The 16,558-nt window shown below is 60.3% G+C and overlaps 1 protein-coding gene across 1 annotated transcript in view; it reads right to left on the bottom strand.

Moving 5' to 3' along the window:
- The window catches only part of KSR2 (kinase suppressor of ras 2), a 52,302-nt gene extending 41,285 nt beyond the window's left edge, over positions 1–11,017 (bottom strand). The window contains exons 1-4 of the mRNA XM_035340897.1: positions 10,985–11,017; positions 10,643–10,783; positions 9,845–9,995; positions 5,326–5,830 (exon numbers count right to left, since the gene is read on the bottom strand). Coding sequence (XP_035196788.1) covers positions 5,326–5,830; positions 9,845–9,995; positions 10,643–10,783; positions 10,985–11,017 — 830 coding nt within the window. The remainder of the gene's footprint in view (positions 1–5,325; positions 5,831–9,844; positions 9,996–10,642; positions 10,784–10,984) is intronic.
- Between the last annotated feature and the right edge of the window lie 5,541 nt (positions 11,018–16,558).

Genomic DNA, 16,558 nt, shown 5'->3' with positions numbered 1-16,558 from the left:
TTAATGCTCCTGCATTAAAAATTGCAAGAAGTGCCCTTTCTGCTCCATCCCTGAGCCTTGCTGGCAAAGAGCAAGCCCCCTAAAAATGCAGGGATGAGGAGTGGGGTCCAGTGACTGCAGCGGGACAGGCGGTGGGGTTATTCGGACCTGCCTGGGCTGGCTGAGCAGAAGGTTTCCTTCATTCCACACCCAGAACCTAGCTAGCACTACACAAGACTAGCTTGATATCACCAAAAAATGACTGCCTACCAGATGTTACATTTATCCTCCTCATTACCGTAAGAGGCAACAAAAATCTCCTCCTCCGGCCAGAGGAAAAGCCGGTTCCTCTTATCAAAGCCCTGCCAGTTAAATATTTATCCGAGTGCCCGTCCCCGCTTCCCCAGGATGGCTGGATTTTGAGGCTCGAGTCTTACTGATCTATTATTCTCTTTTTGGAGCACAAAGCAGAACTTTTTCGTACAGCATAAAGCCGGGAAATTCTTTGAAGGGAGCTGGAGCCCAACGCGCCCCCCCGGGACTGGCGCTCGGCAGAGCGGGTGCTGTGGGAGCGGCACGGGGAGCTAATTGCCGAGCTCCTCAAGGAGCTCCTGCTGCTCGTTAAGCCCTTCTGGTTCCTTCGTTTCCACCCTTCGGTTTCTCAGAGGAGCACACGAGGACCACGGTCCGTCAGCCGATGGACTCAGGCACATGGCCGGCGCTGGGTGGCTTCATCCCCGCCAGACGAGCGGGACCCATTTTGGGAGGCGATTCCCAAAAAAAAAAGAAGCAGAGGAAGGGCAAAAAGCTGGGCAGCCCTAGGTAGAGGCTCATTACGCTAATTACGCTAATTACTGCAAACCTTTCATCTCAGATGAAGCTAGGGGCAGTTTTCCTCCGCGGGCCTCTCGCAGGCTGCCTTGGGGTGCAGCGAGCCGGAGCACGCTCGGGGCGCAGCGGGTTTGGGGAGCTCTGGTTCGAAAGGAGGAGGCAGAGCAAAGCTGATGGCATTTTGGGAAGTCTGCTCTCCTTCCCACCTCAGTCTCCATCTCCTAACTTCCAAGGAAGCCACCAGAGCACTCGGGTACGTGTGAGCTACACGGGGTAGAGGCCAGGGAACATCTTCATGCCTTCCCTGCAGAGCCACATTTTGGAGACAGAGAGCACAGAGGAGCTCGAGCGTGGCCCCCGGGAGCCTCACAGCTGATGGTCGGCACATCTCCTGCTCACCACCCACAGCCTCCAGCCCTCCCTGCATCCTCCACGAGGCCAGGAGGCTGGGTATCGCATCACAGTGCCTGCAGCAGGAGCTCTGCTGCCTTCCCCCCCAACCCCAGGCACTAATTCTTATCTAAATTCAGCATCACGCTCCTCACTCCCGAAGTGGCGAAAGGAGGCTCAACTTCTCATTAAAGGACACGGTGAGAAGTTTCTCTCCCAAGCATGTTAACGCTCCTGCCCCTTTTGATGGAGCACCGCAGCAGTAATTAACATTAATGACATACCTGAGGAGCGCCACAGCCCAGAGCAGGGGGATAATTGCAGCAGAGCGCCAGTTTGTTACGGAGGCTACTCGTCACTGTCAAGACGCGGTGTGCAAGCCATACTTCGAGAAGGCTGGAGACAATCCAGAACCCGTACACGGCTCCACAGCCCTGACTCATCAAAGGCACTGAGACTGATCAGAAAGAGGATTTGGGAGCAGAGAGGCGCTGCTCACTTTGCTCCCCAAGCTCCCAAACCGCAATGCTCTCCGTGCTGCGGGAGCACCAGGCGGGTCCCTGTGTTTTGGGACAGCACACCAGATGAGAAAAAACACCTAAGATACCGCAGAGGGATTGTTTGCATGGTTTGGCACAGTCCCTGCTCTGCAAACAGAGCATTGCTCACCCCCACTGCCAGCCCCAGGGGGAGGTGTTGGAGGCACCGTGGTCTTGGTGCCGCTCCTTGGGACCCAGCAGGGTGGGAAATATTTGACCTGCACGGTAGAGGTGCTGACTGGAATGGATACGAGGGGGAAACATCCTCATGACAAGGGCTGCAGGGCAGCAGGAGTGCCCCATCACTGGGTAGCACTACGAGCAGCGCAGGCTGCTCCGCACGGAGGGGGTGGTGGGGAAGACCCTGGCCCTAAACTTCTGCAAGACCGGGATGAGTTGGGTCCTTCCTCTGTGCCCAAAGGGCCCAGGTGGGATCTGCTTCACCCCGTGCCCACAGAGAGCTGCAGCTGGGTCAGTGTGCAGCCAGGACAGGAGCAGGGGGGTCCTTTTTTCCGAGCAAAATGCGGCCAACGTGGGGACAGCCAAGGTGGTGCAGGTCCTGGGTGAGTTTGCAGGTGAAAGCCCTGGCCTTGCGCTCGGCCCCGGCGTGGCAGTAATGATGACGAGCACAGGAGAGCCTTCGGAGGAGCTCGCTCAGGGACAAGTGACATAGGACATGCCCTGTTCAGGGGGATTTCTGTGACATGGGATGGAGAAACAACCACCCACAGCCCAGGAGGTGCTGAGCTTGAGTGCTGGGTGGCACTAGATGCTACAGAAGGAAACGACAGGGTTAGAGCTGGAAATAACACAAGGGAGATAGAAAATGGGTGTGTGCTCTGTCACCAACTATGAGGCATACCTCCACCCACCCAGGTTATGAAAAAACAGCCTTGAAAACAACCTCAGCATCCACAGAGCTACCAGCAGTGAGGGTCCAGCCACCAGAACACCAAACCCTACCCGAAGCGATGCCCTGAATGCAATCACAAAGACGGAGGATGAGGAGACCTCCCTGAATGAATACACCAACTCCTTGCCCCGCATAAATCTGCCCCCAGCTGTACCAGCCTCCTCCTGCCAGCCCACGCCCAGCCTTGCGTGCACCCCAAAAAACCCAAGCACCCCGAGCCTCCAGCAAGGCAAAGGCACCACGGCTGGGAAACAGAGGCACATTTCAGCTCTCCCCACCCTTCCCACGGATTTAGGCTGCCTCCAAAAACCTCCAAGGCTTAACGCAGGGGCTCTTCTGCCCTCCTTTAACCATACTGCCTCGTGCTCCCCAACTCAGGGGTTTTTAAGACCTTCCACTCTGAGTTTGTTTGGTGTTGGGTGTTTTTTTTTTCCTTGACTTCTGCCTGATGAATAATCATTAACTATCCATGGAAGATTTAAATGGCCCGTGGAATTCATGGGGTATTAAATGGGCATTATATTATCAGCCACTCTAAATGTTTTGTTTCCGTTTCGAGCCCGTTCATGAGATGTTTATGGGTTGTGGATTTATGGAAGCCAGGGGATCGTTTTAGGAGTAATGTTCCGTACCCCAGCGTTACGGTCAACAGCTGGAGGCTCCGCGCAGGAAAATCTGAGGCTGTAAGCTCAGGAAGTTTAACCCCTGCTTCAGGAGGCTTCAGCACAGAGAAGGACTGAACCCTAGAAATAAGCTCTGAAACACAAAATGCAAGAAACCTCGTGAGGCTGCTTGGAACCTCACCTTGGACACCCCTGGTGAGGAGATAACGACCCCAAGGGGCACCAGCATCCCTCTCGGGGCGCTGGATGGACACTGGTCTGCAAAGACTGCATCGCATGGACGCTGCCATAAGATAAAAATTGGCTGATAAAAGCCTCCCTCCCCCCAAAAAAAAGCCACTTCTTGCCCTGGGTCAGCAAAACAGTCGTTGCACCTGGGGTACAAAACAGCTACTTCATCTCTCCTCTGCTGGAGGAAAGGGTGAAAGAGAAAGAAGCTGCCTCTTTAATGCGCTAATTGCTATCCTCAAACGCTAATGGGATTAGAAAGCAGGATTTACTGGTTGCATCCTGAAAATCATTAAGTGCCATTAGAGAAAATTAACCTCCCCAGCTCTCCGAGCAGCTTTGGGGAGCCCGGGTCCTTCCGCACTGACACGATGAGCCCCCCATTGGACACTAGCACTACAGAGCCCTGTTAACACTTGCTCCCTTTCCTCTATTAATTGAGTTTAATAATCCCCCTGGGCTGCGGCTGGTGGCCAGGGACTGGGAATTAAATCACATCACCGGGGTGGCAGCAGGCAGGGGACACCAGAGAGGCCAGGCAGGGACCGATGAGGGCAGCAGGGACAGGGACATCACGGGGATGGGGACATCGAAGCCCATGCAAAAGCCATTTCTGATTTCCTTGCACCCATTGCCTGCTCTTCCCTCTTGGCTCACGCAAGGAAATCGAGGCACCCTGTGGGAAATGGGGGAGAAGCAGCAGCTGGAAGGTTTTTGGTCCGTACACGTGTCCAACCTCACCCCAAAGCCGTGTCACCTGGATCTGGGGCATGCAATGACCACGCTGGAGATTTAGTGACTTGGGGGAACGGAGGCAGCCCTGCTGCTCCCCCCGGTGCTGTGGGTCACGTCCCGGCCCGACTCACTGAGGACAGACCCCGGGTCAGAGGCTGAAATCCCACAACTAAAACGGGTGGCACGCTGCTCTCCACGGCTTTGCTCCCGTGAGCGTGGCAGTGCCAACAGGGGCTGGAGCGGGGTCAATACAGCCTCAGGTGCCCACGCACGAGGGGAAGGAATCCAATCACTTCCAGAGACAGAAATCCATCTCTGTCCGTACCAGGGAGGAGGACGATTGCCCTCGTTTCTTGCCATTACCACAGCCCAGCTGCGGAGACACAGTGAGCAGCAGCACCACGATACTCAGAGGGGAGAAGGCTGCGGGGCTCCCCTCAAAAACCGAGCAGCCCACGACCCCCTTTATGGCACGGAGCAGTGGGGTTCTGTGCACGGCCACCAGAAGTACCCAAAGGGCCAGGGAGGGAGCACGAGGCCGGCCCCGTTCCCTGCGCTGCAGCAGCCTCTGCCGGCACCGAGGCGCAGAGCAGGAGGGAGCCGGAGCTGGTGCTGCAACACCAAGGGGATGGAAAAACGGAAAAGGCCCTGAGGAGAGTTATAGGAAGGGGTGTAGAGACCGTGCACATCTCGGCCAAAAGAGGATTTTTCCCATTTCTCTCTCGCAGCCATGTCAAGCTCCAACAGCTGGGCTGCATGCCACGATCCCACACCGCAGAGCAGAACCCCGCAGCACCCAGACCCAACAAGTGGCACGGGACAGCTTCACCGAGCTGCACCCCTGGAGCCCCTGGGTGCTCCCCACCTGCCCCATGAGAGCTGGCACACAGCACCCCGCTCAGCAAAGCCACCCCCACCATGTGCTGTGTCCACAAAGGGTTCCCCAGCCTCACGCTCCAAACCCTTCCTCGATGGGATGCCCAAACAGGTGCACCCCAAATCCCAACATTTTAAGACCTCCTGGGATGCTTTTTTTGCACGGCACGGGGCCACCCCCCAGCCCCGATCCCCCGGGACACCCGCTTACTTGGGGGTGTGCGCCTCGTCCACGCGGTGCCCCAGCTGGAACTCGTGCGACTTGCTGCGGTGCAGGGCGGTGAAGCCGGGCAGGAGATGGATGAGCTTGCGCGATGCCGGCGGCGGCGTCCCGGGGGGCTTCAGCTTGTTCCTGCGCCGCAGGGGCGGCGTGCCGGGGGGCGTCATGGTGGTCACGATGTTGGGGGTGCGTGGCGGGGTGTGAGCCGCGTGCCGCTGGCGCGGGGAGGGCGGCAGGGAGCGGTGGCCAGATTCCACGGGCGGGCACAGCCCCGGGTGGCCCTCCACGGTCAGGCGGTCCACATGGGTGTAGAGGGGGCCGTGAGACGAGCCAGCGTGGCAGTGGTGCTGCGCGCACTTGGGAGGGGGCTTGGGGCTCTGCGAGAGGTGTGTGCGGATCCACTGGACAGGCTCCGGCGGGCAGCCCGGCTGGTTCTCCTTCCCCGGCTCTGCCGTGGGCCACTGGATGGTCCAATCCTGCTTGGAGAGGCTGCCACCTGTGACAGAGCACACACACGGCCATGCGGGGGATGTCCTGTGGCGCCCAGACCCCCTGCTCTGTCCCGGTGGGACCCAACGCACCCCAAGTCCTTGGGGACAAGGGGGGATCTGGGTGCATCCCCCAAGCACCGAGCCCCACCGCGAGCTGCCACCATCCCAAAGTGCCACTGGGGATGGAGGACCTGCTACAGCGCTACCACCCCTTCCCATTCACTCAATTTACAAAAATAGGGGGGAAATACAATAAAATAAAATAAGTGTGGCTCCTCTCAGCTCCTAATTATTAGTCTGCACCGGTGCAGAGACGAGTAAAGACCTGTCGGCGCCGACTTCAGAGCGCCAACATGATGGAGCGGATGCAAGCTCCCCGCCCCGACTTCTTTTGATCGCCACCTCTAAGAAAACCAGCATAAAAAATGTAATCTCTTTATTTTAAAAAGGCTCCTTCCCCCATCCCTTTTTCAGTTATTAATTGCCTGCCCTGTTATCTACCCGTGCCTTTTCAAGGGGGGATGTTTTATTTTGAGCTCGTGAGGATGAAAAATAAAAGAGGAGAAGGCTTTTGAATGGAAAGCTTTGGGATTAGATTGATAAAGCTCCAGGGGAAAAGGGGCTGAGGAGGTTTGGTTTTTTGTGTGTGTGTGTGTTTTTTTTTTTGAATTGTTCTCCTGAAGCAGAAAATAAAGCCAGCAAAAGTGGGGATCCTACAGAAAAGCCTCACCCTGCAGCCCCTCGGGATGGCGGGCACCGAAAGCCGGAAGAATTGCAAGGGCCCTGGGGGTGCAACGCCTTGAAATAAATCCTCCTGCGAGCTCCTGACCCCCCCCAGCCCCATAAAACAACCCACAACGCGGCACTGTGCAAACCTGCATGCATGTATGCAAATCAGGGAGCCCCCCATTGGCCGCTCTGCGTGCATAGATTTACATAACTCAGAGCTGCCCGGATGCTGCAGCCCTGCACCGCCACCTCCGACCCGGAGAAGCAATTAGCGGTAATTAAGGAAGGAGAAAGGAAGCCGACCCAGGGTCCCGGTCCCGCCCCCCCCCCCCCCCTCCCCGGCTCGGGCTGCCCTTTTGCTCGCTGGCTGCCTGTGTCAGAGCACAGCTGATGCTCCCGAGAGCAAAAATAGCCGCTTTTTGGGTACGTCAGGGCTAAAAATACCACGGATCAGCTCGGGAAGGGTATTTTCGACAGTGGCTTCCACGCACACCGCAGGTACCAGGCACGCCGCTCGATAGGATACGGCTCAACCGAGAGCGTGCTTTAGAGGCAAAAATAACAAAATCCCCGAGCCCTTATTCCTGCAGAGCACGTAAAGCCCTCCTGGTTCCTCCCAGGAACCCTGCTTCCTCTGGGGGCTCCCTTGGGTGTTATTGCCACTCTGCCCGAGGGGGTTTCCACGTGGGAAATCAGCGAGCACAAAAATCACGTTTTTCCTCCCCATATGTCCCCCCCCAATCTCCTTTTCCCACAGCAAACAGCACCAAAATGTTCACCCGAACCCCGTGAGCGCAGCGCCGGCCAGCAGCCGAGCATCCCCGTAGGGATGCTCTGGACACACGAGCCCACCCAGCGAGGGGTTTTGAGTCCCCACCTCTGTCCCCACCACACGGTGCCAGGCATCCCGAGGAGGGCACGGGCAGCAGGTGAGCAGAGAGGCTGATACGGGGCAGACACAGCCAGCCCCGTGCACGCTCGCTGCATCCCACAGCCCTCAAACCCCAGGGGGTCCTCCTGTGGCAATGCAAGACCCAGGGAATAATTATCCCTGAGGGAGCCCGGAGCCCTGAGGGACAGAGCTGTCCCCAAAGCCCTCACTCTGCCCTTTTTCTTCCTCCAAATCAGCAGTCCCAGGACCAAACGGGAAGCCAAAACCCACAAAACTCTGCAGCCCAGTGCCACCCCCGTGGCCCCACCGCAGGGACCAGCTCTGCACACCCACACACCGGGGCTGCTGCGGCTTTCCCAGGGGGCAGCCCTCGGCTTTGCCCCAAAACGAGGATGCTCACCACTTTATTCCACATCTCCCTTCTCTGCTCTGCACCTGATTTATTTATTTTTAAGAGCTGCACTCTTCAAGCCAAAGCTTCCCCCGCAAGCAGCAGGTTTCAGGCAGAATTTTGGACCGATCCCCGCCTGGCAGAGCCCATGGCCCCATCCCCATCCGGATCTGGCCCTGCCTGACCCCGCTTCCCGAGGCCAGCAGGACCCACGGGTGCCCAGCACGGGGTCATTTTTCCCCGTAGGACCGTTAATCACCTCCCTGTCACACGCCACCAGCTCCTCGAGCCACGGGGGCACCGCTGGGCTCTTACTTAAATTAATCCTGCTCCGAGCCCAAGCGCGACGCCTCGGCTGCTAATAAAATCCTGCTGCCAGCGCGCGGCTTCGCAGCAGAGAAAAAATCCAATACGGGCTTGTTAACACGATAAAGCCGGGGTTTAATATAGGGCTGCTGCTCGCTGCATTCAATACAGTAACTCCTGTGGTCCGCGAGCTTTTCCAGGGGGTTTTCCAACACGTGTGGAGCTGCCCCAAGGATGCTCGGGCTGGGAAGGGTTCCCCGTTACCAACCCCATCGCGATTCCGGCACTCGACCAGCGACCTGCTTCCTCCCCCCAGCCCCCCATTCCCACAGAGAATTGACTGGGAAATTAGCTGTCTCTAATTAACAACTCAATAAATAGAGATTGATGGAAAAGGTTAATACCGTGCCTTATTCCTGCTTTATTAATACTAATCTCGGCTCCCAGAAATCGACCACCGGCGCACTTGCAAAGAAATTACTTGATGTTTTAAAGAGGCAGCAACTTGCCTGCTAATTCTATTTCCAGGGGAGGCCTGTCCCTGGCTTTGCACGGAGCTAAGACAGACACAAGGGAGCTGAGAGCTCAGCACCACTCTCGCCCACCAGCCCCCAGTGAGCATCCCCAGCCCCCTGGCTACCAAGGGAGACCCGGTCCCAAAACCCCAAAGCATGGGGCTTGATGCTGCTGATGGCTCTGTTTCCCTCCCCGTTGGGTTTTACACCCTGACAGGGGTAAAACCCACAGCTTTTTGGTGGCAGCCCCATCCCTGCTGCCCCTCGGGTGGGCTGGGGGACACAAATGCTCTGCCACGACCCTCAGCAGGGGACAAAACCCAGGACCTGCCAAAAATCAGGGCCGTTGGACCTGGCTCGTGCCATCCACTGGATGATGCAGCAGGGGTTTCCAAAGGCTCACGTGCATTTCCCAGGGGGGAATTCCCTCGGCGGAGAGGGATTATCGGAGAGATTATCGGAATATCGGAGAGATTTGGTGAAGATGCCAAAGGGAAGAGGGCAGGAGGAGAGGCAGGAGCCGTGGCGGGGCTGCACAGGGAATGTCAGGCTGTGGGAAGGGGCTGCTGTGCCCTGCCGGGGGGCTGCCCTGCGGCAAAACCCCACCAGGTCCCCCCCTCACCCCCAGCCCCGTCCCCAGGAGCCTGCAGACCGGGCTCATCGCCCCCTCTGGGGATGCTTTACGAAATGATGCACCGGGGAGGGGTGGGAGCAGCTGTGGAGGGGGGGCTGGGGGGGTTCCAAACCCACCTCCCCGGGACAGACGGACGGACAGACGGACGGACACATCCCCCCTGCACCCTGCCTGCAGCCCGCTGCCAGCCCCCGAGGATGCTCAGCGGCTCCCGCGGAGCTCTGCTGCCACCGCCCGGGCACCCGCCGGCCTCGCACCCCGGCCGGCTCCTGCGGGTGGGGGGGCAGCGCTCAAACCCTCCCCAAACCCCCTCCAAAAATGAAATAAAAATAAAAATAAAATAGCCCTGCTTGGAGCAGGGGCGCTGCGAGGAGGCTGGGGGGTCTCAGCCTCCCTCTCCAGCAGCCCCCACGAGGATGCGGGTGATGCCCGCTGCTGGCACCCAGATTTGGGGGCACAAATGGATGCTCCTGGCCCTATTTAGGATCACAAAGCCGAGCGGTGCCCCCTGGGTGCCCCAGGACACGAGCTCGGGGCGCAGCCCCGACTCACCGGACTTGTGGACGCTGCGCAGGCAGGAGAGGGAGGCGTTGAGGCGGGCGCACTCCTCGCTGTTGGCCCCGAACTTCTCCACGGTCTCGCAGACCTGGTCGTCGGTCATCTCCAGCAGCTCCTCCAGGCTCAGCTGCCCGGGGGCTATTTCCTGCCAGGAGTGAGAAAAAAAGGGGGAAAAAAAACGTCCTGGGGTATCTGCTGCTAAGTCAGTGCCTTGGGGCGCACAGGGAAGAAGCCAGTCCCTCCTCCTGGGGATTTGGAGTTTCCCTCTGTCCTATCTGCACGGGAGATGCTACAGCCTGAGCCTCAGGATGGTCTCAGGCACATCCAGACCCTGCTCAGCACCAGGGCGTCAGGGTTTGCCACCTAATCCTGCCCCAGCACCCACAGCATCCTCGCAGGTTGTCCTCTTCCTGAGCGCATCGGGGTGCCCGCCTCCAGCTGCACCCATCACCTGCGGGGACCCAGGGCACAGCCAAAGGTTTTGCGGGGACCTTGTGGATGCATCCTTCATCACAAACAGCAGTGAGATGTCCCCAGCTTCAAGGGACAGCCACGGGGTGGCCCCAGCCTGCATCTCCCTCGAAGCACCTTCCCATGCAGAGAAGGAATTTGGTCCCCTGCCTTCCCACCCCGTTCTCTACCACCAACCCCAACCTGCTACAGGGGTCCCATGGCCCAAAAAACGTTGCTCCAAGACAGTTTCCATCCTGGGAAACACCACCCTCTTGCCAAACTTCACCTGAGGATCCCACAGCAAACCTCCCGGCCGCGTGCTCGGCGCCCACGCCTCACCTCCATCACCTCCTTGCGGATGTCGACGATGCGGAACCAGTGCAGGAGCTGGGGGAAGCCTTCCAGCTTGGCGTTGCGCTCCTGCAACGCCACCTTCCTCTTGCAGGAGAGCTGCCGGCTGAAGTACTTGACCAGCTTGCTCTGGAAGAGGAGGGGAAAGCCCCGTGGAAGCTTTTTTTCCTCCCCCCCCCCACGCTGGGTCTCCAAGGGGGCCGTTTCCCACCTTTCCCAGCTCCTTTATCCCCAGCCCTGCGTGTCTCCGCTCTGCGTGCTGACAGCCCTGGGGACCCCAGGTTGAGGGGACAGGAGGGACAGGGACGCCCCTTCTCCCACACCGCTCACCCACCGCCCAAAAGATGCGCTCCCCTCCGCCATACCCAATCTCGGTGCAGAGACCACCCAAAGCACCCCACATTCGGAGCATCGCAGGGTTCAAGTTTTTGCTCCCTGTTCTTACAAAAACCCAGCCCCACCAGCCCCTTCCTCCCACCCCCCTGCAGACCCCACAGCCACCGGGACCCCTTTGCCCGGCCGAGCATCCCCACAATGCTCCCACGATGGGGACGAAGCCACCGCCGTGTGTGCGAGCGAAGGCTGACAGCTCCCGAAATAAAGCCTCTGAGCGGCTGGCCTGGTTTCTCGGAGATGTGGAGCAGAGCCCTGCTCGCTGGAAACCTGCTGGGATTTCCCACTCCTGCTCTCCAGCTGGGAGATTCCCCGCCGCCGGCAGCGCTAGATGGTGCTGTGCCCCTGCCCAGCGCCCGCAAACGCGGCCTCGACACCCCAAAAATAGATGAGCCGAGAGCAAAACATCGCAACGGCCTGGAATAGAGGGAGCCCCAGCCCTGGGGAGGGATGCACGTCAACAGCTGGGGGGAAAAAGCAAAATTCAGCCCCCTTGCAGGGACCCTGCAGGGACCCAGCCATCACCCTCCTTCCCTGCCACCCTGTGCCAGGGGCTCCTCACCTGGGCACACCGAGTGCCAAACCCCAACTGGTCTGACAGCCCCAAAAATGGGGCTTCATCACCAAAAATTAACGCCTGAAGCAAAGTAATGGAGAGGTAACCAAGAATCACAGGGAAAGCTGAACAAAGTCCTGCTGGGGCTCAGCACGGCCCTGCGGAGCTGGGGGCATCACCTTTGGGTCCCCCGGGGTTGCTTTTAAAGAAAGGTGTCCTCCTAGCGGGGAGCACCAGGGGTTGGGGGACCCCCCTCCCCCTCCCCCCCCCCCCCCCCCTCAGTGGGGCTCAAGCAGCTTGGGGGGCACAGAGGCACACCCCAAAGCTGCCCTGAGCCTACAGGAGGGCTCAAAGGCACACGGCAGCTCCTGCCCCCCAGCCCCACACGTAAACACCAAACTAAAAGGAACACAGCAGGAAAGTCCTCCCCAAAACCCCCTCCACCCCAACGCCCTGCTCATCAGCAGCTCCTGCGGGCTGGGGAAGCTGCCAGGAAGCAGAGGGGATGCCCGGGGTGCTAAAATTGGGCTCCTGGAATGGGGACAGAGCCAGGAACTGGGGCAGAACCCCCCGAGGTGCCGCTGCCACCGTGGCACCGGGAGCTGAGAACTGATGGGGAAAGGATGGGGTGAGGCTCCCAGGGAAGACAGCATGAAGCTACAGCTCTCCTGCAGGCACACTTTTATTTCGAGCTCCAGGTAGGGGAAATTAGCACCGCCTGCCCCTTGAGAGAGCAGAGGCACCTTCGTTAGCACAAACGAGGGCGCAGGTGGGACCCCAGGCACATGCAGATGCTCCAGGAGCGTCCCATGGGGCTGCACAAACCACAGGCAAACAAGCTCAGCACACCTCTGCGCCACATCCCAGGTGTCCAAAAGCATTTCTCACGTTGGGGAGCTGGGATGGGAAGGGAAGCGGCTGGAAGGGACAGCACGCCACGCTCGCCTCTCGCTCCCGGTGCCACCAAGCCACGGCTCGGCCATCCCCGTGCCCTGCCAGGCAGGGGGGTGCGAAACACACCTCTGCCAAAAAGGCCCCATCCCGCCTTGCAATCCCGATGCTGCGTGGCCCCTCCAGCCTTCCTGTGCCTCGTTTTGCCCAAGGGAAAGCTGGGCGAGGAGGGCAGCCGGGGACAAGCGTTTGGGTGCCGCTAGCCGCGGGGTGCGAGCCCCAGGTGGTGTTTGCTGCCGGGGGACACCAGAGCCTGTAATGCCCCGTGAGCACCTGGTAGATGGGAAAATGTGGGTGTACATACGGTGCGTGCATGTAGCTATACATATCCACGGGTGTTCTCTGTGTGCATTTTATATATACGTGCATACCTGCGTGGGTGCTGTACGTGCCCGCTGGCCGCCTCTCCTGCTGCAGCAGGACCCGAAAGCAGGGCTGGGGGAAGGCAGCAGAGGTGTCCCCACTCATGTCACTCCCTTGGGACCCTGGGTGACAGCAGCTGCGACCACCTCTGCCGCTTGCAGAGCCTCCCTGAGCTGCACTGGGGACTTCCAGCCCTTTTGGGATTTCCCCCGCAGCATCACCCCGAAACATGACGAGCGAAGGCAGCCAGGGGGTGCCAGCACCCAGAGGGAGGGTGGCTTGGCATCGGGGACAGAGGTGGCCCTGGCCCTGCCTGGGGGCTGGGAAAGGTGGCAGAAAATCCACCTGCAGGAGCATGAGGTTAATGTCAATCCCCCTCCCGTGGGGTCTGGCCGTGCCAAAGATCACCATGCCCATGGAGCACACGCATTTTGGACACACACAGGGATGCTGCAGGGCTCGGCGGGGAAAATGCTTCCAAATTCAGAGGCTCGGCCTCTGCCCTGGGACGGGGCAGCCCCAGCCCCATGGGAGAAGGCTCCCGTGGGGTGGGAACTGGGACCCTCGCTCTCCTGGTGCCACAGCAGCGGGAGCAGGCGCTGTCCCCAGCCAAATGGCTCCTCCATGATTCCCCCGAGGGCTTGTTAGTGCAGACGTGCCCGGCAGCACTGGGGAACACCTCGCCACCCGTGTGTTTGCCAAGAGCTTTCCCTCTCCGGGCTCTTTGGAGCCCTGCTAGGCTTGCACGGCACCTCGGGCTCTGCGCATCATTTATTTCAAGCACTGCTAAACGATCCCTGGGGCTCTCCCACGAATAAACCCGAGCTGCCCCAAGCCCCCACCAACAAATCCCCGAGGGGTGCACAGAGCTAAGCCCTGCTCCAGCTCAGTGCACCAGGGTTTAATTAATGGCAAAAAGGGGTCTTGGCATCTGCTCCAAGATGGGACATGTCTGGCTTCAAACGCTCCAAGCACAGGCAGGATTTCTGCCCCCAGCATCCAGCCACTTTGTGGTCACTTGAGCAAAACTTCCCTGTGAAGCCAAACACTCGTTTTTCCCGTCCCCTGATTTACTTTTGCCCTCTCCCCTCTGCTCTCAGCCCAAATCATTGAACGCCCAAGCTTTGCCCACCCCGCAGCATCCCCTCTCCACGGGGACGATGCTCTCCCTCACTCAAACACTGCGGCGGGGCGTTAAAACCAAACACAACGATTGGCATCGGTCAGCACCAGGGCCGGATCCTTTCAGACACATCCCAGGAGCTCCAGCTCATGCCACGGCCCTGCGGCACCCCAAAACCCAAATATAAGGGTGCAGAGCCAGAGTGCCAAGCTTGGGAGGGGGAATGGAGCCGCTCGCTCCCGGCCGGTGCTCCTAGCTCTTCTGCTGCTCAGACCCAGGTCTGTGCAGTGCGGCGTTGGGCAGCGGTTTGGTTACAGTCACTGCCTCAGTTTTGGCCAGAGCCAGTCCCAAGATGCAGTCAGGACCTAAAAACCTCCTGGCACCGAGCGCTGCCACCGAGCCCAGGCCACAGGCACCGGTACCCATCCAGGAGGGACGCTGCGTCCCGGGGAGTTACCGGCTCCCCGCACAACCACGGCACAGGGAAGATGGGCACTCGCGTGTACCCCTAAATGATTTAAAATAAACGAGCAGAAGTACCACTCTGAATCCTGCAAAACCAGGATTTGGCAAAAAATACGACGGTGGCTTCTCCCCTGCATAGTTCCAGCTGGGTCGGAAGGGAAGCAGCGCCGAGCGGTGCCTCCGCACCTGCGTCATGTCCTTGGGACGCGGCGGTGGCGGCAGTGGCTCAGGGCCACCCTCGGCTCCTGCTTACGCTGGTGGAAACCCAGGACAACGCCACTTGGGTCCCTGGGGTCCCCGGAGTGGGGCCGGACCCCCACCAACGTGCCCAATCTGGGAACCTGGCTCTGGATCCATCCGTTGTCGCTGCCCTCCTGGAAACTGCCTGATTTCTGTGCAAGGGGTAGAAGAGCTGAGCCCAGGACAGGGTGCTGAAGGGAACGAGGTGCTGGGGTTCCTGCGGCTCCTGTCCCTTGGTGCAGGCTGGTGCTGGACAGACACTTCCCTGCCAGTGCCCAGAATTTATGGGGCAGCTGCCAGGGTTTTCCCCCGGCCACCTCCGAACCTGTGTTGTCCACACACAGGAGGCAGGGACGGGGCATCCCTGCAGGGGATGGCTTCGCCGCGCTCTTCATCTCCATCATCTTCATCAGTCCGGTCCGCAAGAGGCAGACGGGAACTCGTGAGCGGTGCCGACTCTCATGTGGAGCAGGAGGAACACCGTGGTGCCCCTACACCGCGCCGCTCACCGGGCCTCCGACCAGGACCACGTGGGTGCGACCACGCAGGATGAAACCCCGCTGTCCTGCATCGTCCGGTGAATCCAAATCCTCCTGCACGCCCCAAAACTGCTGCTGGGCCCCGCTGTCCCCAGGAGGCAGCTGGGGATATTGCCTGGCTTGGAGAGGTCCGGGAGCGCAGCGCATCCTGCCCCGCGGCACGCACGTGGGACACGGAGCCCGCCGGGGAGCCGCACACGGGGGGAACCCCGCTGCTGTTGCTGCAGAGCACCCCAGGAAGCTGCAGCATCCCGCGGGAGGAGGTGGCACCGCATCCCCGGCCACCGCGGTCCCTGGCCCCGCACCCTCAGAGCTGCTCAGCAGCCACGATATTTCGGTTCTGCACCAGGATGAAAAGCAACAGCCAAAACACTCGAGCAGGGCACAGCTCTGAAATCCCCCCGGCCGCAGCCTCCGTGCTTCCCCACCTATGAAAATCAGCAGCTGTAGTAAATAAATCCTCTCCTCTGCTGCCAGGGGCTGCTCCTGCGCGGGGGGGGGGGCTCGGGACTGCGCAGGATCCGACCCCGAGGCCTGTACAGAGGGTACAGACAGCCGGGATGCTTCCAGGCTTCAGAAACCCCTTTCAAATCCTGCTCACCCCAGAGAGGGATGGGGGTCCCCCTGCCGCAGGTTCTGGGACCCCTCTGTGCCCCGTGGGGCCACCGGAGCTGTGCAGGATTTCCCCCTCGGTGCCTTGTGCGCCGGGGGAGGCCGGAGGCTGCGGCAGAGGAGCCGGGGGCGAGGATGCTGGCGAGGATGTTGGCGAGGATGCTGGTGAGGATGCTGGTGAGGATGCTGGTGAGGATGCTGGTGAGGATGCTGGCCTCCTGCAGCCGGGCAGGGAGCCGGGGGCAGGCTGCAGGGGGGCAGGGGGCTGCTGCTCACCGGGATGGAGGTGGCTAGGGGGGAAAAGGGGGGATGCGGGGAGGGGACGAGGCCAGGCCGAGGGGGATACGGGAGGCAGGGCTGCGGGCCGGGAGGCTGCGGGGCGCTGCGGCCAGGCCCGGGGCTGGTGAAAGGGGCTCGGAGAGGGCTGGGGGAGGCTGCGGCCGGCCGGGGGGTGCCGGGGAGATGCGGAGGAGGGGGTGGAGGGGGGATGCGAAGGCCGGGGGCCGCTCCCAGCGAGCAGCGCTCGGCTCCCACCGGTCCCACCTCGGGCCACCTGCAGAGCGCGCAGCCTCCCTCGGCCGCTCCGCACCGCTCCGCACCGCTCCGCACCGCTCCGCACCGCCAGGCTCAGCACCGCCAGGCTCAGCACCGCCAGGCTCAGC

The sequence above is a fragment of the Oxyura jamaicensis genome, chromosome 15 (assembly GCF_011077185.1).
Source record: "Oxyura jamaicensis isolate SHBP4307 breed ruddy duck chromosome 15, BPBGC_Ojam_1.0, whole genome shotgun sequence".
Taxonomy (NCBI): domain Eukaryota; kingdom Metazoa; phylum Chordata; class Aves; order Anseriformes; family Anatidae; genus Oxyura; species Oxyura jamaicensis.
Note: the sequence above shows the minus strand (reverse complement) of the source record. Positions and strands in the feature narration are given on the sequence as shown.